The following is a 20,400-nucleotide window of genomic DNA, read 5'->3' on the forward strand; positions in this document are numbered from 1 at the left end:
GTTCCAAAAATTTCAGCAAAACATAAAAAAATGCATTCTCTTTTTTCTTTAATTTGAATCCCTTAATTTAAAACGGCACGATGAATCATTTGTAAAAGGCCAAATTCTTTGGTAGATACTTATTGTATATACGTTTTTTCTCTGTTAAAAAGGTCGCATAATGATTGTGGCTCTAAACAAGTTCTATGAGCTGTAAAAAAAAATGGCTATTTGGATTGTAAAGGTTGCAAACCCCTGCCCTAGATATCATGTATGTAGCATGATGCTGCCACCACCGTGTTACAGTTTTGGGCAGACTATTCTGTATATAAAAACTGTTTTATAAAAACTTGCTAAAATATTTATAAACTATTTTTTTTCCTACACCAATATAAACTACTTTATGACTTAAAGCCGCAATAGTAAACAATAATAATATCTAATATCTACCTCTGCATTTAACCCATCTCCTTGGGGAGCAGTGGGCTGCCTTTGTGCAGCGTCCTGGGAGCAGTGTGAAGTTAAGGGTTTTGCTGAGGTACCCAGAGTGGAGGCTGTGCGGATTGAACCGGGCAAGGCAAGGCAAGGCAAGGCAGGTCAAATTTATTTGTATAGCGCAATTTAGTACATAGATAATGCAAAGTGCTTTACATGATTAAAATATAGGAAAATAAAAAAGAATCAAAGCAAGTAGGAAAAAATAAATAAATAAAATAAAAAATGCAGAAACAAAAAATAATGTTAAAAACTGTTGAACTAAAGAAAATAAGAAAGTTGAACTAATGATGTTTCAGTTGAACTATTTAACTAGAACAGTCGAAGGCAATCCTAAACAAATGGGTACTTGCAACCTTCTCAGAAAACTGGTGCACTGCTGTTTTTCTCTGGAAAAAAATTGAATTCTAGATCAGTTGTTTTTTTCTTGAAAAAAGTGCATTTGGATTGAGGAGGTAAAAGATACATTTTGCCAATGGAACGAGACAATTTACATTTAAAATAGGAAAAAAAACTATTTCAGTATTTTATTTCAAGTGCATATTATCTAAATATCAGAGTAAAAATACTGTATTCAAACCATTGGCAAACTATCTAATTTACCTACTCAAATTAAGGATAAATACACTTAACTTAAGAAATGTTTCGTTATTTCTAGATCTTTTTTCCAGTGTAATCACTAGGCTAACACTCCCCTCAATTAAAGATAATTACAAATTTAATTGTTGTAAAGACGTATGCAAGGCAGTGTATTGTTTGTGAACTACTGTGTTTTATGTGGGAGACGTCTTGGAAAAGCAAAAGCCTGTAATTTATTACAAACGTTCAATGTGTGTGTTTTTGAAGTGGGAGGTGAATCCTGTGTAGAAGTCAGCAGTATGAGGAGGTTTGTTTTGGGTCAGCAGGTGTCTTGGCATCTGACTAACTGGTCACAGACAGCGAAAACAGGCAGCTGGAAACATCCTGGTGTGCAGGATTCTTTAACCGTAAGCTGTCCTAATCACCAGGACTTTGGAGGGAAGCATCTTTTGGAGAAGTACTTTTACTGCCTCCTCATCCTCAAACAGAAAGCTACTGACATTTTGAAGTAGATTAAACTTTTAGCTTTGTGTTCTAATACGCGGAGCTTTGTCATTCCTCTGAAACCGTATGGAGCCAAATTGCATTTGACATTCATGCTCAGGAAAAGAGCTCGCTCCAAAGACAACCTAATAGTGGACGTTAATGTGTAGTGAACTGCAGGGAAAGGTAATCCGGATTTTCCATCTGACAGGACATGCTGGGAGGGAGTGAGGTGGGTGTGAACCCCTATCATGCGGGCTTGTGTGTGACCCTGTGAGAGACCATACGTGTGTGTGCGTGTTGTCTGGCTGCCTGCCCTGAGGAGGTTTTTGGCCAATAGCCTGACAAAACCAGTGGTTCCTGTGCGATGTTGGTGTAACGCCAATTGAAGGAGAGCTTTGGGCCAGCTGGGGCCCTTTCTAATAAGGAAGTGGGATTTTATTCCTCCATCCCCCTGCTGACACACAGACACACAAACACACAGAAGCATAACACTGTAGCTGCATCAGACCTCAGGAGCTGCATGTCGGCAGCTGCATTCACCACCCGCCCCCCCAGCAGCTATTGCTGGGAAGTAAACACAGCTCAGGACTGAAGGTTTTTCCTCAGATAAGATAGCGGTCGTTTCTGTTTGCCTCGCAGCATTGCTTGAATTGTAAACGGACCATTTGAGTGTGTCTAAAAGCCTTACTTTCCACTTGATACAAAATCCCCTTTATGCCCAGTTTTGAAAGCTGTTAAGAAATATGAAACTGTTTTCAGTATTGTCAGGTATAGGGTAAAAACAAGAGAGGATAAAAAAACATTTTTCTATCACCTTTCCGAATCAAAATCAGATTTAATCACTAAGTTTATGCACACAAAACTTTGAATTCCACTTTGAATTCAAAATATAAGTATAAATAAAAAATTTTTTTTATATAATCAGAGAAGTAATATTTGAAATCTTGTTTGCAATAAAGGAAATTCATGGTTGGATTGATGCAAATATACATGTTCTGTATCTGGGCTCTTTGATTAGAAACCATCTCTTTGGGTGTCTGCAAGCCATAAAGGTAAAAGTTTACACAGCTTTAGTCCAGGGTGTGTGGGATCTACAGAGATGTTAGCTGCCTAAATTCTGACCTTAAACTTAAACCACTCCTGAATCATTTCCCGATGATCCTCTCCTGTTTTCTGGAAGATCAAAACCACACAGTGATGAACAAATACAGGAGAGACCAAGATGACCATCAGCTCCGGTAAAAGGCTGCTGTTCTTTAATTGCCGCAGTAATTCAAATCTCTGCCAGGGTTTAAAGTGAGGTCCTGGTGTGCAATTGTGGAGGTGGTGCATGTTGGAGTGCAGCTCCAGTTTCTCAAAGGATTTTATTACCAGAGAAGTCAGTGTTATAAGACAGTAAACATCTTAAAGCCCTGCTTACATCGGTTGTTTACAAATGTTCCATGTCACACTGACTGTGTATAGAGAGGCTCTGACTATGCAGGGTGAGCAGATCCTGAACTGTGCAGATTTTTTGACTTCTTCTTTATTCCCCATGAGTTGAAACACTGTCCCAAATTTGACTGGGACATATTATGAAAAATTACTTAAGAATAAAACAACCAGTGTGGCTAGAAAGCACACTTCATGACCAGACTGTTGCTGGATTTCAAACCAGAACAAATAGAGGATATTAATAGATCTATTTTAAAAATATAATGGCAACTGCATTTAAATATAAGGAAAATGCAGCAATAAAGGCTGTTTGATGGTTTATATAAGTACTGGATGATTTAGAGAACTTCATGCAATGTTTGCCAAAGTTTTTTTTTCTTTCAATTTTTTCTTAAAGAGGGGAGAGTGATAAATTGCCCCCTACAGAAAATATGTCGGGTTTAATCATCCCCATTGACTCTCAATGAGCGCTTAACGCCACAACCTCTTGTGACCCAATTTTCTGTCGGACGCAAAATCTGATTCGTTGTGTTCTAGGCTTAACACCAGCATTTGGGCGGGCCATTTGAAGCAGGAGGGATCATCTCAGAGTTCTTGATGTTCTGGCTAGAATTTGTGCCCAGTTGGTTTGCACAACACAGACATTGTCGGGTGTAGTTTTCAAGCTCCAGTTGCTTTTACAACCTGCACTAGAAAGAAAAAAGCAAAAACAAAGGATAACATGTTTTTATATAACACAGACAGTTTTGAAAAAAGCCTTATAAACCATAAGGAACCAACCTTAATTCTAGGGATGCACAATATAATCGCCCCCCTATCGGTATCGGCCTGTATCGGCCTTAAAACTGAATATCGGACATCGGCCACCCCACCGATATTTAACCCGATATTTGATCAGCTTCTGAGCTTCTAAAGTCTAAAAAAAAAAATACTATTTCTTCTTCTTCCTCAAAAACTTCTTTTTTACAGACTTAAAAACTTCTAAAGACGACAGAAAAAATATTGATACATTAAAATATCACAATATCTTCATATGCTGATATATTGCCATTTAAAAACACCATATCAATCTCTTTTACTAATGAAATATTGCTATATGTCATCGTTATGCTACGAAATCCCCCGAAATTTCACGAAATTTTGCCATATTTTTATATGTTGATATATTGACGCGGTATCTATCTATTTTACTAACAAAATCTCACAAGAATTTGCAAAGCATCACGAGAGTTTGTAACAGAACGATGAAATTTCACGAGATTTTGAAAGTAAAATAGATCGATACCGCGTTTTTAAAAATCTATTTGATATCAGCATATGAAAATATATTTGAGTATATTATTTTGTTAGAAATGGATAAGTGTTAGAAATGGATAACAAAACTGCTATTTTCAATGACTACTTATTTTTGTCCAGCTTTAACATCGGTATCGGTTATCGGCTACATGAGTTTTAAATTTAAAATATCGGCATATCGGATATCGGCCAAAATCCCAATATCATGCATCCCTACTTAATTCACATATGTACAGTTTCTGGGACAAATGTGTGGCATAAACCTTTCTAGCCTCAAGTAAACTCTAAGTACCCTTTCTGTACTTACCCTGATTGTAAACAGTTTAATAAAAGGAGATTCGTGACGTATTAAAGCAGTCTTGCATGATGTCAGATAAATGTCAGTTAGATAAAGTTAAAGTACATTTTTAAAGTTTAAGCTATAATTGTAGAGTTGCACATTTGAGTCTAGCACACCTTTTCAGAGGAGTCCATGTTCCACCTAATGGCTATAAATTGTTGAGGTGCAAAGCAGGCATAGAACATCAACCTCTCTGCACCACAGTTAACAGATGACGTAAGTTGTCAGTGCTTAAATTCTGTGTTTGTTCTCAATAAACATCTTTTCTTACATTAGAGCCAAACATCTCTACCTTGGCCTTTTTTTTCCCCTCGCTCCCTCAAAGGCAGCTCTGGAAATCTTCAGCTGTAGCTTTGTGTTCACATATTTCTGATTTACCCAACTGATCAAACTGCCAACACTTGAAATGAAGAAACTTGAATGCTTTTGTTTTTTTGTTCACATAAATCCAAGAGTGTGCTATTTTTAACAAAATAATCCAAACAATTGTTTCCAATATCATGGTTGAAATCAGTTACTTGTTGGAATTTCATGCTTAAATGATTTATCCAGGCTTCTATTCATTTTGTTCACAGCACACAATCAAATACCGTTGATAACAAATGAGGACATTTGTTACATGAGAATATGTACGGAAACAGCCCGTGCATTGAGGAGAAACCCAGTCTCCCCCTCCACCTCGTCTCAAACAATGCTTGTTTACCTATCTAACATTATAAATCAGGGCCAAGTTATTGGATGTAACATATTAAGCCTGAGATTTACTAAACCTGTCCCTAATCTGTGCAGACGTGTTCAATGATCAACTCAATCTTTAACCTTGGCGGCTCAGCCTGAACAAATAGGGTGATGTGAAAGCATGCGTCGCATCAGGTTAGCCAAGCGGCTGTGTAACGCATCGATTCCCTCATCCCCGATTGAACGCACAATGGGACATCAGTTAGTCCAAGCATACTTACTCTCTTAAAACAGAAAACATTGTTCTCAGGAAGAACTTTCGAAGTCTGCTTTCTCTCAGTATCAGTCAGCCTCTTTCTTTCTCAAAAGGTCATGAATGGTTCTGTAGTTGTTTATTGTTCTAAGGAGTCACCCGAAATTCTTCTGCAGTCTCAGAGAGACCTCTATTTTTAGCAGTACATCTGGTGAGGGTGACTTGGTTGTCTGACCTTTTTTTAATGTTCTGCTGGTCGGGGAAAGCACAGATTGTTTAGGAGAAGCTTGACATAAGTACTTAAGACATCCTGTGTGGCAAATGTTAGGTTTGGGCTTGAAAGATTTATAGGGAAACAAAAGGAAGGAGCAACGATGCTACAAGTTAACAGCAACTCACCAATCAGATAGATTTCATTTTCTTGGAAAACAGTTGAGTATATCCAGGATATTGCACAACCTCAGGCTTAAACACAAACACACAAAAAATCCCCTTTGTCCAATGAGTAATAACCTTTCCAGCAAAAGACATCCACGTAAAACAGACATTGTGGTGCATTTAGTCGCTTTTAATTTAATTTTTTTTTTTTTTTTTTACAATTAAGTTAGAAGCAATTTTATAACTGACACAATCTGTTAAATGTAGGAACAAAGAAGCAGGTTTAGTATTTCCTGTAATGCAGCTCCACTAAAATTACAGATGTGAATTTTCTGACCAACTGACATTGATTTTGCTATGACAAATACCAATTTTGGCCACTGCTGTAGGCAACAGCGTGTTTTTTTTTAAATAATATATATATATATACTTTTTTTTTTTTTATTAAAAAAAGACAAAGTAAAACCTAGTTAAACCTGCTATTTGCTGAAAGTCTCCCTCACTAACTAATGTCACTATGCTAATTTCGAAAATGCTAATGTTTGCCATTGCAGTATTTCCATTTTATATTGCAAATACATTTAAAATTGTACATGAATACTTTTGTTCACGCAATAAATCTTAAAAACAACCCAGTAGCAGTGGATGTTAACATTTCTATGAGATATAACCATATTTTAGCCATGGCTCTTTTGATCATCGTCACAGACTAAATGTAGATAAAAGATACTTCTTCCAGTCTTATTTTTCTTCTTTTTACAAGGTAGTAAGGTCCAGTTGCAAAACACATGATTTGCGTGATGCACAAAGTGTTTCCGTTGAAGTTTTGCAAAATACGATAATTTCGATGCAAAATATTTCTACTGAAAAACATGGAGTTTTTTTTTTTTTTAAAAATAGCTATATTGCCGTTTAGCTAACTCATTTTCTTAATTACCGTTTACACAATTGATGGTTAATGGAAACGCGGCTAATTATTTGCAACCTGAGTAAACATCTGACATGGCTTGTAAAGAATAAAGGAAAGAATAAAGGAAGGTAGACCCTTAAAAATAAAAATGGAGTATTTTCACGAATTTTTGAAAAAAAAATGCACATGCACAACTCTGTGCGGTTCCCCGGAGGGATTGCCCATCAAATGCGTACGAGAGCGTGCACGAGCCCATTTCTCCTTGTGCAAGCTCTGTTTAAAAGTTGCTGTTTGAGTCGCTCATACAAGCTTACTGTGCTGAAGAACATTTGCAGTTTTTCACTCTGTCAGACTCGCCACCAGTAAGTGAAAGTTTGGACGACCATGTAGGACGGACTTATGTAAAAATATCTCCAGAATGATTGACAATTAGGAGGACCACTTATTTAGATGATCCACCTGCAAAATGAACATTCTCCACTATACTTTTAAATTGCTTAATTAACGCATGCTAAAACCAGATTCCACTATGCGTTTCTGAGCATATTTAAGGTGTGCAAAGGTAACTAAAAGGTCCTCATGTGTTTTCTTCACTCCTAAGGTTCCTGATGTGTGATGGTGGCCGTGGCCGGCTGTGACGGGCGTTGCTGTTTGCCTCTTCTATTAGAAATTAGAAGGGCTGACCTGATTCCAGATCCTGCAGCAGCGTACCGTCGGTGAGTTTTTGTTTTTTTTCCTCCACTGATTTCAACAGGAGAGGACAGTTAGGTGCTTAGGTGTAGATCTCACCTAGCCACAAAAAAACATCCAACAAAGCAGTTTACATCTGCGCTGTCCGAATATGTAACATTGTTTTCGTGTAAAAAGATAAAAAGTGTCACACCTCATACATCTTCTGGCTCCAAGATAACCAGCAGATATTTTTAACACTGTCAGCTTCCATCTGAACTGGTTTGAGCTTGTTTTAGTCAAGAGAAAAGAAATGAATATAGTCAGACTAGATGCATTACAGTTAGAAATAAGTATACCCTCTGTAAATGATCTTATATAAAAGGTCTCTCCCTAATTTACTAAGTTCCTTAATGCACCCCAATGCTTTCAGATACCTTCAGATGTCATTAGTAAATGGAGTCTAGTTGTCTGTGAGTCAGTCTTAATATGTAGATTATGGTTTTACAAGATTTCATTAAAAGTTAACTTTTGTTTTACAGTTATAGAATATTTGTGACGCGTGGTGGGTATTTGTATGTTTGGCATTTTTATGCTGAGTCTGATTTTTAGCAGTGACATCAAAATAGGTGAAAGATAATAATAATTTATCTTTATTGATCTCACATTAGAGAAATTTACCTCTGCATTTAACCCATCCCCTTGGGGAGCAGTGGGCTTCCATTGTGGGGCGCAGTGTTCGGGGTTAAGGGTCTTTTGCTCAGGGAGCGGCACTGTGGCTCGAACTCCAATCTCTATGCCCTAACCACTAGGCTGCCACTCCCCTTCATAAATAGATGAAGGCAAACACAGGACTATTCTATTAAATGTCTGTTAAAAGCGTTAAAAGACTCAAGATGTGCTGAGATTAACAGCAGAACGACCCGAAAATGTACAGCCAAATCAATGATGGAATGATTTACACCCAAACCTCATTATTGGGAGATGGTGTCGTGACTCATTGATGCTCCACATCCAGTCTGACTGAGCTTAAGCTATTTTGAAATTTGGATCAGCAAGCTTTTTAATTTGTATAAAGTTTACTATCTGAGGTGGGAACACTTCTCCAGGAAGCTGTAAAACCGTACAGTTTAAAGGGACGCTTCAGTCTTTTTACTCTGTGTTTTTCAGATGAAACTTGGTTCTGTCTTCCACAGAATTTATTAGAAATTAAGGGGAAAATCCAAGACAAGACTTCAGGCCATGTCTCTTTATTACAGTGTCTGCTTCTGTGTATGATTTTATGGCTTCTTGAGAAACTATGTGATCCAGCTCTGCATGATCCCCTTGTGTTTTCATTAGTGTTTAAGCTGCAATATGCAGAATCCATGACAGTCTTATCCTTTTTTTTCTGTCTTTCCTCTCTTAGGCAGCAGCAGCCTTATGGGCTTCAGGACATACTAGACCCCAGCCTCCATCGCACATCAAGCCCCACTCCCGACTCCCCCTCCTTCCCGAAGTCTTTGCTACTCTCTTTGTTTTTTGTTTTTTTATACTGTTACATACTCGAGCTTTGCAGGCAGCACTTCTGCTACTCCTCCTCTGAGACGTATGGTGGAAACGCCCTGTGTTTACCGATGCTTCCTGCGCAGGCAAACGTACCGAAAGACCAACGCAGGAGAGTTGTGGAAGTGTGGCTAAAGTGCAAACGAGTAATGTTATAATACTAGAATTATTAATATTCTGTATATCATTCATATCAATGTTATTATAATAAATACATGTTGAAGCATGAATTTGCAAAAAAAAAAAAATCAAAAATAAATAAAAGATTCAACAATGCTGTACATTTTTAGATATTTTAAAGAAAAACAAAAAGGTATTTTTGTAATCAAGACAACGTTGAAATGTTTCGATCGGTTCATGTTGTGTATGAGAAATTCTCCTACCTTTTTATTTCAATTTGTTTGCCTCTTTTATGTTTTCGTGCCATTTGTAAAATAACAAGTCGCCCTTCCATACCAAAGCAGTCATCGGTTTAACTTGTCTTTTCTACACAAAGTGGATTTCTCTTTGCTTTTTATTTTTTATAGTGCTGAGCTAAATCAGCGGTCCCTTTTCACCCTGTATGCTGTCATAATGTGCAAGAAGAGGCATCAACAGGATTAAAGCCATCGCTGGTGAAAGTAAAAAGTGACCCCAGAGATGACAGCGAGTGGCAAAACTCAACTCCACTATTATTAGAAATCTTCTTTATTTTGTAGCAAGAGGACAATAGCAAAGTACAGAGAAACAAAAGACCAAAGGCTTTTTTTTACACTGGTGCGCATTTTAGAATTCAATTTCTGACTGCTTTGTAGTCCTTGGTCTGATTTTCTTATGAAGTACGACATAATTATTTATTTTTTTTTGCTGCATATCCCTGTTGGTGTCACTCCAAAGAGTCTTTTAGCTTCTGAAAGAATTTTTCCACTTGAAGCATTTTGTCTCTTTTGTCTATTTTAAGGAAGCTGGTTTGATTGGACTTGCTTTTGGCAAGTTTTAATTTGCATATTAATGATGGAGGTGGAAAAAAAAAACAAGAATAATTCCTGATTTGATGTCTTTTTGCAATAACATCCGCTGTGCAACATATCATGGACTGATCATGTTTGTGTAACCTTTTTAATGGCAAAATAATCAACTTTGTCCCATTTGTGCAAAACTCTTAACGCTTGTAATCAATTCTTGTACTTTGCAGATAAAGTCACATATCATACTGATGTGGCGATAAAGGAAACCACAGAAAATGCTGTAAGAAATTAACAATATCTGAATACTCTTTACTCCAGGTGTGTAAAACCTTCTTTGGCTAGTTGAATCCTGTACATTTGTCAGTGTTTCTTCATGTTGAATAATAACATGCGTCATATTAAGGTGGACCGTATCACCTGAATAGATGAAGAGGGTTTTTTTCTTTTTTTTTTATAATTCTAAACGAAGTGTGGAGCCAAATTTATTAGAACAAGTATTTATATAAAAAAAAGTGTGAGTGTGTTTTTTTTTCTTTCCAAAGATCATAGAAGATTATTGTATAATTAACTGTAAGTATTACTGTAAGTTTATCTGTATAATCATTTGATCATTTTTCTAGAGCTTCATTGGGTTTGTGACTGTCCAATCGGAACAGTCTGTGTTTGATATGTGAATACTGCTATAATTCACTGTGAAAGTCGGAGAACAAATCGATCTTTTCATGTTTTTTCCAGCCTTATGGTACAGAAATTCCTGGAAGTTAATGAGACGGTCATTCTGTTTGTTAATGAAAGATATTCCTTTGCTTGGTTTCGGTGTGTAACTGTGTGTTGTGCATGTTCACAGGCATGTGTTTGTTCTTTTTTCCTTAATACCTACAAGTGCTGTTGATATTTATGTACTTTAGCCGCTGTGAGGAGGAAATTGACCTCAGTGGGTTGCAGATGTTTGTTGGTTTGAAACAAAACAAAAAAAAGGTGATAGAGCTGTTTTTATGAACATATTAAATGAAGACATTTTGGTCCATCTGCCATTAAAGATTGACATTGAAACTGCTGTTATGACCGGTATTTGTCTGTCACAACATGTATTCATTTGTTCATATGGTGAATAAAAAAATAAAAAATCAGGAACAGCATAAAGTAGATTTAAAGGTATAGTGGAGGATGTTCTTTTTCTGGGTGGATCATCTAAATAAGTGGTCCTCCTAACTGTCAATCAATCTGGTGATTTGTTTCCGTAAGGCCGTCCTACCTGCTCGTCCCCATTTTCTCTTACCGGCGGTGAGTCTGACATGGTGGAAAAATTGCAAATCTTTTGGAAAGTAAGCTTGTATGAGTAATGCAAACTGCAACTTTTAAACCGAGCGTGCACGTGGAGAAATTGGCTTGTGCATGCTCTCACATGCATTTAATAGGTGTTCCCTCTCGGGAGCAGGTACAGGGTTGTGCATGTGCTTTTTTCTTTAATTGGAGAGTGTGGGTCTTTTAAAAAAAATTGCAAAAATCCTCCACTATACCTTTAAATATTTTCAAACATCGTTTGCCAAGATTGCATAAATAAAACCCAAATAAAGCTCTTTTTCCACTCCTTTTTGTTAGACATTTGAAAAGATTGAACACCTTAACTTGATCTCCTTACTAAAATACAACAATGGGTATGCTTGTCTACCACTATGTAAAGATCGCTCACAAAATCACTTTAGACATTTTGCAAAGCTGTTAATTTAACAGTTTACACCTGGGTTTGACAGTTTACGACCAAGCAATAAACAGATATATAAATGAATGTAAGAGAAAAGTGAGCCTGCTAAATCCACCTGCACATGGTGCCATTTCCATTTTTCCTCTTTCACACTTGTCATTGGATAACCCCCTCCCCCCCTCCAGTCCATTGGGGCCATCAAAACAAGATGTGGGAAACTATAAAGTGGTTTTTCTACCAGGGGAGCTGGAGACCTCTCCCTGCCCTCTATAAGAATAGCCTGACGAACCCAGGAGCTGGCTACACCTGAGACGGAGGCCAAAGCCAATTTACTTTCCCTCCATACTGTCTCCGCTCTCATCTGTCAGGCAGCATATAGCACCTTCTCACATGGCACACACTCACCCACATCTGAGGTTTTTCACACGTTGTCATAGAGGAGAAAAGTGCTGGATAAAAGGTCCTTTGTGTGCAGGGAGAAATATTCATCTGGATGCATGCAATCATGAAAACCTCACTTGCAACACATTGGAGCCATGTTACTCCCCTATGAGGAGTTCATTAAAGAAGTGTTTGGGTTGCATTTAAATGCTCTTTCTTCCAACTGAAGAATGTCAAAGAAAATGTACCTACTAGGGAGAAGCAAAAATACAACATTTGTTTGTCAGAATTGCTGTCAGGGTTATCTCTTGTGCTTCCTGTGTCTATATTTGATCTAGTCATGAATCTCTAATCTCTGTTGTGAATCATAAACCAAAGCTTCTAAGTTGCTCATTCTGGTCGAAAACAACATTTAACACGTGTTGGAAACCACAAAGAAATTAAAACAGCTGCATAAACAGTGTGCCTCCATCATACATTATGCTTTTTTATTAAAGAGGTAGATACCTGTAGGGATTTAAAAAAGTTTGCCAATAGAACAATAAAAAAGTCAGAGTATCAAAGCTTCTCCAAGTTTTGTGCGTGCCTCCTTTGTTTACTCCTTTGTGTGTGCAATGTATATCAGAAGGATGTGATAATAAGCGGCTAAGGCTAATGGATGTTAGCAGGGAGCAGAGACTGATTCATTGAGCTGTATCCCCCTAAAAAAGCTAACACAGCTTAAATTGGAGAAGTCAGCTAGTTCTACCTGGTGTCACCAATAAGGCTGCCCATGCTGGCCGCTGTCCTTCACTGCATGTGTATGCATCACTTGCCCCAGGAACACATGACACCAGGGAGGGAGCCATATCCGCTGAGTGAGCGTGAAGGTTTAGGTAATGCTCGGCTGAGTAACCTATTTTGATGGCAATTTGACAACCAGCTGACATCCTGTCATAGAAAGGAAGATAAGACCAAAAAAATGGACTCAAGTCAGTGTAGCTCTATTGTTATTTTTTTTATACACAAATGAAAGTAAAACAATAGTCCTCTAAGAAAAAGAATCTATAAAGATGACAAAATATCTGATAAAAACAACTCAAATAAGGAGTAAATGGGAAGACAAGGTATACATTGATTTAAATTCTAGAGGATAGATATAAAGCTAGGTGAAAATTACATCCCTAAACTATGTGTTTGTACAACACAAAGCTTTAAGCCTAAAGCTTACAGTAAGGAATTGAAATATGCTAGAACAGCATGCTGTAGTTCCAGTTTACTGTACATTTAAATGACCGCCAGGTGGTTAATACTGAATATTGAATATTATTCAAGTAGAAGTAAAAAGTATGAAAGGCAAGGCAAAGTTTACTTGTATTTGCACAAATCAGCACAAAGACAATTCAAAGCGCTTTGCTTGAAAAATAAAGCAGAATGAAAGCAAGTAAAAATAAAAACTTGATAAAAGCAGGCAGTAAAGCAAGTAAAACCTTAAACTAATGATACCCCAGTTAAGAGTTTATTAGTCAAAGGTAGCTCTAAATAAATGGGTTTTAACTTTGATTTAAAAAACAACTCAGGGTTTCAGCATCTTTACAGTCTTCTGGGAGTTTGTTCCAGATAGGTGGAGCATAGGAACTAAACGCTGCTTTTCCATTTTTGGTTCTTTCTGGGTGTCTGGGAGTAGGCTGGAACTAGAGGACCTGAGTGGTCTAGGAGGTTAATACACTGACAGAAAAATCTGTTATGCATTGAGGTGCTGATCCACTCAGTGATTTATAGACTAATAGGATTTTAAAGTCTATTATCTGAGCTAGAGTTACCCAGTGTAAGGACTTCAGAACCAGGCTGAAGTGCTCTATTTTCTTAGTTCAAGTGAGAACATGGGCAGCAGCATTTTGGATCAGCTGTCTTATGTATTTTTTAGGCAAACTTACAAATACAAATACTGTTGCAGTAATCGATCCTTAAACAGTGAACCTATTCCTTGAGATTTTTCCCAAATAGATGTAATTTTAAATGAATGTAATGGAGTAAATGCAACAAATCCGAACGTCCGCCCTTACCCCTCAATCACTATGTAGAGCGCGGACTATATAGTGGACTTTATAGTGAACTCTATTAACTGACCGTTCGGCAGATCACTACTTTTCGCTCCCTGTGGGTCACGTGACTCCGCCTCTGCGCACGGTGTTGCACCATCTTTGTTCTCTCTCATCCCCAGAACAAAATGAGGAAAGCTCTTGCAAAGCATTCTGGGATAAATCTGCTTGTCTAGTGACCATGGATGCTGACTACTTTTCAAGCTGTGTTTTTCATCCACTAGACATTAATAAGAATTTTGCTGTTTTGGAGTCGCCTAATTTTTACTTTCTTTTCTCCAAGAAATCATTTTTGATTCCCTTTAAATGACACAAAGATAAGATTCACTTTTCATTTGGTATGTCCCATGAAAATCACAAAGAATTGCTCTCAGCTGCATATATCCTATAGTCTAAAACTATATTTTGTTTTCAACCTTGTTTCTTTAGCTTACTGATATTTTCTTTATACTTCAACCAGCAGTTTTTCCTTGCAAACGTCAATATTTCTAAGTTGATCAGAGGCTGAAAAGTCTTCTACCATTTGAAGCACAGAAGCTACAGAGGCATCAGACACCATGGGCTTGGATGTTGTTCTCATCACCAAGTAACAAGTGAGTCATTTTTTCAAAGCCTGCACGTGTCTCTGCATAGTCACTGTCTGAACATCCACCGGCCAAAATGTGCTGGTGACTACCTAGAAACAGCCTCAGCTAAACCTCCGACTCTGGTCTCTCACTGCAAAAGCGTTCTAGAAATAAGTAAAAATTTGTCAATAAGATTATTTGCCAATATAATGAGTATTTTTACTCTGAAATTAAGATAATTAGATAATATGCACTTCAAATAAGACAATGCAATAATTTTTTTCTTATTTTAAATGTAAATTGTCTTGTTTTACTGGCAAAGCGTCTTACCTCCTCAATTTAAAAAAAGCACTTATTTAAAGAAAAAAAATACTTATTTAGATTTGAGTTTTTTGCAGTGTTCAGTGTGTGTTAAACAAGACGAAGATGAGTGAGGAAGAAGGTGATTGCACGGTTGTTGTCTGGATCTATACCCCTTATCCTGTTTGTCTTCTCCTCAGTCCACATCCTAATGTGTGCCTTTTCCTCTGCTCTCGTCCAAAGCTTCCAGCTCCCTGAGGTGGGCCTAAGTGCCCTCAGTTCCTTCAGCAATCAAAACACTAAAGTCTCCCACGACTTTTCCTTTTTCCCACAGATTTCATGCTGCTTCAGTCTGCTCCAGCACATTCCTGATAATTACACAGAGGCATGTTATTAATAATCTGGGCTGATATCCAGTGATTTTTCTGTGTGCGGTGAGTGTCATATGATAGCTGAAGTCAGAATGACATCATACTCAGACAGAGGTGCTGAGAAATAGAAAATCAGGAGTCTAATAGCGCCACTTAGTAGTTATCTAAGGATATTACAACCTCAGTCTAATTTACTCTATTGTGGAATTAAATGAATGTATTCAATTGCTGTAATAACAAAAGGGTAATAGGGGTGTGAAGCTGGTCCATCATGCCATTACTATGGTATTTGTACTTGATATTTGAAATATTTTGGCTAGGGCTATATCATATGTGGACAAATAAAGTCTAAGAAATGTTGAGGTGTTCACCTGCCACCGTCTTGAGCCCGTTGGTCTATCTCAGGCATCCATGAAAGATGGTACCAGTCAGGATGGAAACTGCGATAGATCGATGCAGGATGTAGGGATGATTATTCAATTAGAAATCCAATTGTCAGATGTAGTCAGATGATATAAAAAAAGTAGAATATTGATGGAAAATTTTATTCTCATCAGAAATCCAATGGGGGGAAAAAGAAACTAATCTAGATTCCTCCATTTAAGAATCTATGAAATATTGTCAAAATAAATCAAAAACACAAACAGTAACAATGGAGAACTTAATCTTTTAAATCCACCTGGGCTTCTTTAACACTGCAGCAGACCTGCAGTTTATAGACATGATTTAATCCGAGAATTTGACGTCTGCATGCTCCATAAGAAACTAAATTCATTTTTTTTATTTGCTGTTACAAAAACAATTGCAACAAACCTGATCAGTTTGTCAGGTTATCAAAGAGCTCCACAAATTAACCCTCCAGACTGATATCTAAATGCCATTTAGAGAGATCAGTTAAATTAATGCTCATGCTTTTTAGACAGGGGAACGAACCAAAGTAGCCTGAGAAAGGGCAAATTCCACATAAAATAAACTTCTAAAGCTGTAACTCACAGCCTGGACCTTCTTTCAGCAACTTTCCTTTAAAATGTGTACTTATCTTTTTTAACATCTGCAATACCAAAAGCTAACACAAGTTTATTTGAGGTCTGAACACTCAACTAACACAGTTAATTCATGATGTTGATGATTGGTTGCCAGTTTTCTTTAAAAGTATTATTTAAACATTAAAAGAAAATGGTTTTAAGTAGGCTACATCTGTTTCTCATTTACAACAGCCAATCGGGTAATTAAATTACTGATGCAACTTCTGCTCTTTGACATTTGAACTGATGATGTAACCATTAAATAAAAACATAAAGTGGAGATAAATGTTTCCTTTAAAGTAAATCTAATCTAATAAAGTGTTTTGCAATCAGATCACTATACAGCCTAAAACGTCCCCTTGATAAACTGAGAAGAAAATACTTTCAAAACAAAAGTCTGTCACCTCTACATGGTTTTAGCTTTGCCTCTATATACAGTGTTTTGGTTGTAAGTCTGATATAAAAATGAGCTTATGTTGCCCTCTTGTGGTCAGTAATGCATGTTGAGTCATGTCATTTTTCTTTTTTCATGACTAAAAAAGCAAACAAACCCCTTTTTGTGGGGGGTTTTGCCTACACAATAAACAACATTGCCTCATGTCTTCCTTAAATCCTCATGTGATAGGCCCTTGGTTTAAAAAAGAGCAACCTTCGCTCAGAGGCAAACCCATGACGGCAGAGGAAGGTTCAACATCACACCACAGTCATTTTGTTTATTTACAGTGTGAGTCAAATCCAATCAGACTCTGAAGGGTGGTAATAATGCAATATGAGTTCCTCCATCCGCCCTCATATATAGGCATAAAAAAATCAGATTGTGTTTGTAAAAATGTAATTTTGTTATCCTGGTGTTCAGTAATAATATTTTCCTATCACATCTGACACGGGAAACCCTGTGATATGTAAGTTTAGGCCACCCCTTTGTGTTTGCAATGTATAAAATTAGATCTAAACCAAAGTGTTAATAAGGCGAAAATTATAATTAAGTGAGAAAAAATGAGAGCAAACTGGTTTTAAGTCTTAAATTTGACAGTGAATAAAAATTCTGGTCTTTTGAGGCTGTGAACAATATGGCACCTATCCCATCTGCCTCATATTGTATTGTGTCATCAACCACTGTTTGAACCTCCTTATAATCTTAATAAAGATAAAAGCACGAGAGTGCATTGAGGCTTACTATTTTTAAGAACCCACCATTTATTTAGCAGGGGAATAAAAAAAAGCTTTTTTATTTGATAAAAATGAGTATTCCATAGAAAGCGAAAGGTGCATTTTTGTTTGTTAAAAAGAGACATATGCAAAGTTTAGTTAATATTCTTTTTAGAAAATGACTCTTACCAAACTGGTAGATCTTTTTTAAGTTTGCCAGAATTTCCAAACTTACGATGTGATTCTAAATTATGTTTCCCTCTCAGTTCACTTAAATGTCACATTTATTTTTTTAATCATTTAAAAATGGACAGTGCAGATTGATCAGCTCTTTGAACTCCCTTTATTCAGACAGGTTAACCCCCTGACCTATCCTGAGAACTAGGTCACCAGTTCACAGTTAGGGGTCGACACTTTTTCATTGTTTTACTCAGATATTGGCAGTACAGCACCATTTCAGGGATCAATCCCGAATGGCATTTATACATATGTATATATATATAAAAACATGTTTAGGTACATGAAATACATTTATTAAGAATACACTTTAATGTGTCTGTTTTCTATCATTTAGAGAATAAAAAGAACATCCAAATATGCCATGTCAGCTGTATAAAAATAAAAGAATAAACAGCAGGATCCTGGTTAATGCTTCTTGAAAATCCTCTTTGCATCCACGCCTTCATAGCTGTAACTCTGCAGAAAAGAGATTGAAAAAAAGAAGAGATCATGAAACATGACATTGAACGAAAAAAAACGGCAGCATTTTGCATATAACAGAGCCGCTCCAAGATTTTTCAGGGGCCCAGGGCAGAAGTTTATTAGATGGGTCAGTTTGGGGGGCACCACTCAATTTGCTTCAAATCCTTGAACTCCTTAAATTTTTAATTTACATTACTCAGTAAACTAACAGCAGTAGGTAGAAAGGTTGCCCATAGTAGCAGTTGTTGGCAATTTAGGAAATATGATGGTTATAACTACTGTAATAAATCCTCCAATGAAAACTCCCTGGTGAAGAAAAAGAAGTTGGATTGGATGTGCTTTAAATCAAAGAGCGGAAAACAGCCAAATATTTAACTAAAATTCATTTTAAAAGCTACTTTAACTGTTGAATGTATGAAAATTTTAAATTTAAATTATTTAAAATACAGTATTTGGAAAACACTGCTATTCATTCAAAAGAGTTTTAGAAGTGCTGTTAGGTAGGAACAACTGATAATGCTGGGGAGGCAACATGTTCTGTTTGGGGGATAGACATTTACAGTAAAAATACATGCTAGAAAGACATCTTAACCCTGATCCTAAGCAGCCAAAGCCCTCCACGTTTAAGGACACACAAGTCAAATGAGTGAATTATATCTTTAACATGCTGTCAGCAGAAAATAAAAAAACCTCAAAAAGTGCATAACAGTAATTCCAGAGGATTGGTCCTGAGAAATACTGCTATAAAGGACAAACAAAATACAAAACCATGAATTACTTAATTTATAAATACAGATACCATGCATATATTACTCTCAGGTTAATCTATGGTAAAAAAAAAAAAAAGAAAAAGAAAATTACAAGTGGAACCATTGCCGCCTTGAACCCCTTTCATGCACTCCTCTAAGTATGAAATTTGAAGATCTATATAATGTACTGTAATAATGTAAAACAAAATATCCAGAACTAGTGGGGCCTGTTTCTGTCTTCAAATACTACCCTGTAGTGTAGTTTGCTTCTATCTTGGGCCTGCTCTGATCTACATGTTAGATGAATAAGTGGCACTGACCTGTACAAGCTCTCCTCCCACCAGAGCTCTCGTGGTGGTCAGGGGTTTGTTGTTGTCTTTCCTTGTAAAGGAACCTTTCAGCGTTTCACCCTCCAGTACCCATGTACCCTTTGTAGATAAAAAAAGAGACATAGTTTAATTCCAAGCCCCATTTTTCTACCTTTCCCGCTATTTCTTTGATGTTTAAGCCTCTTGTCAGCACTCACTGTGAGGTCAGTGCCATCGGCCATGGTGTAGTCAAACTGCTCGCCAAGGGTGAAGTCGATCTCTTTAGTGCGGAACGTGCTGGACTCTTTGATGTGAAATTTGTCCCCGTTTTGTTCAATGGTGAGCTTCAGGTTGTCGTGCTCTCCCATCTTGCGTTTTACAACATTGACACCTTGAGAGTGGTGGGATTTGGAAAGTGCGTGAGTTGAAATACAAATTTGATATTGAAAGAATAACATTCTTTAACCTTCAGGACATCTCATCCTTTTAACTCTTGGACAGGTTGCAGCATTAAGGAGTAAACTGTACAGTAATATAACTTAGATTGCCCTGTGGTGCTGCAGGATTTGTCTGACTCACCAAGTTTCTCCATGAACTTGTCGTAGTTCTCATTGCGGTCAACCTTCCAAGTTCCATTGAACGCCATGTCTGCAAGCTTCTCTGTTGGTTTCAATGCCCTGGGAACGACTGTGGGCCGGGGAATGCCCACTGGCTCTCATTTATACCCGTCCCTTCCCCTCTTCCTATCACCCCCTCCCTTTGCTTTCACCCTCATCAAGCTGGCATGGAAGATGCTGTCCTTTATCTCACTGATTATACGTCTGCTGATCCGGCCATTCAAATGTAGGCCGATTGCTGTGCGACCTCGAGGACAGGCTCATAAATGAGCAGAGGGCACCTCCCCTCTGTGAATGTGGCACAGTTGAACACTGTTACACTGTTCTGCAGGAGGGAAGAGACAAAAGCGTGAGCTGTTTGTATGGCTGCCAGTGGCAGCCACTCAGCTGAGCCCCTCGTTCAGGATTTTCTTTGTCCGATAAGTTTGTGCCATGCATGAAAATGACTGATTGATAG

The 20,400-nt window shown here is 37.4% G+C and overlaps 2 protein-coding genes across 5 annotated transcripts in view; one reads left to right on the plus strand and one right to left on the minus strand.

Moving 5' to 3' along the window:
• LOC107086924 (RNA-binding protein with multiple splicing-like) overlaps positions 1 to 11,086 on the plus strand; it is a 61,105-nt gene extending 50,019 nt beyond the window's left edge. For 3 of the 4 annotated variants that reach the window (XM_015378209.1, XM_015378210.1, XM_015378211.1), the window contains 2 exons: positions 7,430 to 7,544; positions 8,906 to 11,086. Coding sequence is in view for 2 of the 4 variants with exons in the window: in XM_015378210.1 (XP_015233696.1) it covers positions 7,430 to 7,466 (37 nt within the window). In the remaining 2 variants the exon portion in view is untranslated. The remainder of the gene's footprint in view (positions 1 to 7,429; positions 7,545 to 8,905) is intronic. The other variant, XM_015378208.1, reaches the window with a different exon arrangement.
• A 6,735-nt stretch (positions 11,087 to 17,821) lies between these two features.
• Positions 17,822 to 20,064, minus strand: LOC107086908 (fatty acid-binding protein, intestinal-like). Its single transcript, XM_015378181.1, has 4 exons — positions 19,906 to 20,064; positions 19,545 to 19,717; positions 19,339 to 19,446; positions 17,822 to 18,263 (listed from the first exon to the last, which is right to left on the minus strand). The coding sequence occupies exons 1-4, from the start codon at positions 19,970 to 19,972 to the stop codon at positions 18,213 to 18,215; spliced, it is 399 nt and encodes a 132-aa protein (XP_015233667.1). The 5' UTR covers positions 19,973 to 20,064; the 3' UTR covers positions 17,822 to 18,212.
• Between the last annotated feature and the right edge of the window lie 336 nt (positions 20,065 to 20,400).

Source organism: Cyprinodon variegatus, unplaced genomic scaffold (assembly GCF_000732505.1).
Source record: "Cyprinodon variegatus isolate N-32 unplaced genomic scaffold, C_variegatus-1.0 Scaffold166, whole genome shotgun sequence".
NCBI classification, from domain to species: Eukaryota; Metazoa; Chordata; class Actinopteri; order Cyprinodontiformes; family Cyprinodontidae; genus Cyprinodon; species Cyprinodon variegatus.

Coding starts and splice junctions, on each gene's coding strand:
- LOC107086908 (XM_015378181.1), bottom strand. CDS start 19,972: ATGGCGTTCAATGGAACTTGGAAGGTTGACCGCAATGAGAACTACGAC. Junction 19,718..19,905: donor CAAGTTCATGGAGAAACTTG/GTGAGTCAGACA, acceptor ACCACTCTCAAG/GTGTCAATGTTGTAAAACGC. Junction 19,447..19,544: donor CCGATGGCACTGACCTCACA/GTGAGTGCTGAC, acceptor TTATCTACAAAG/GGTACATGGGTACTGGAGGG.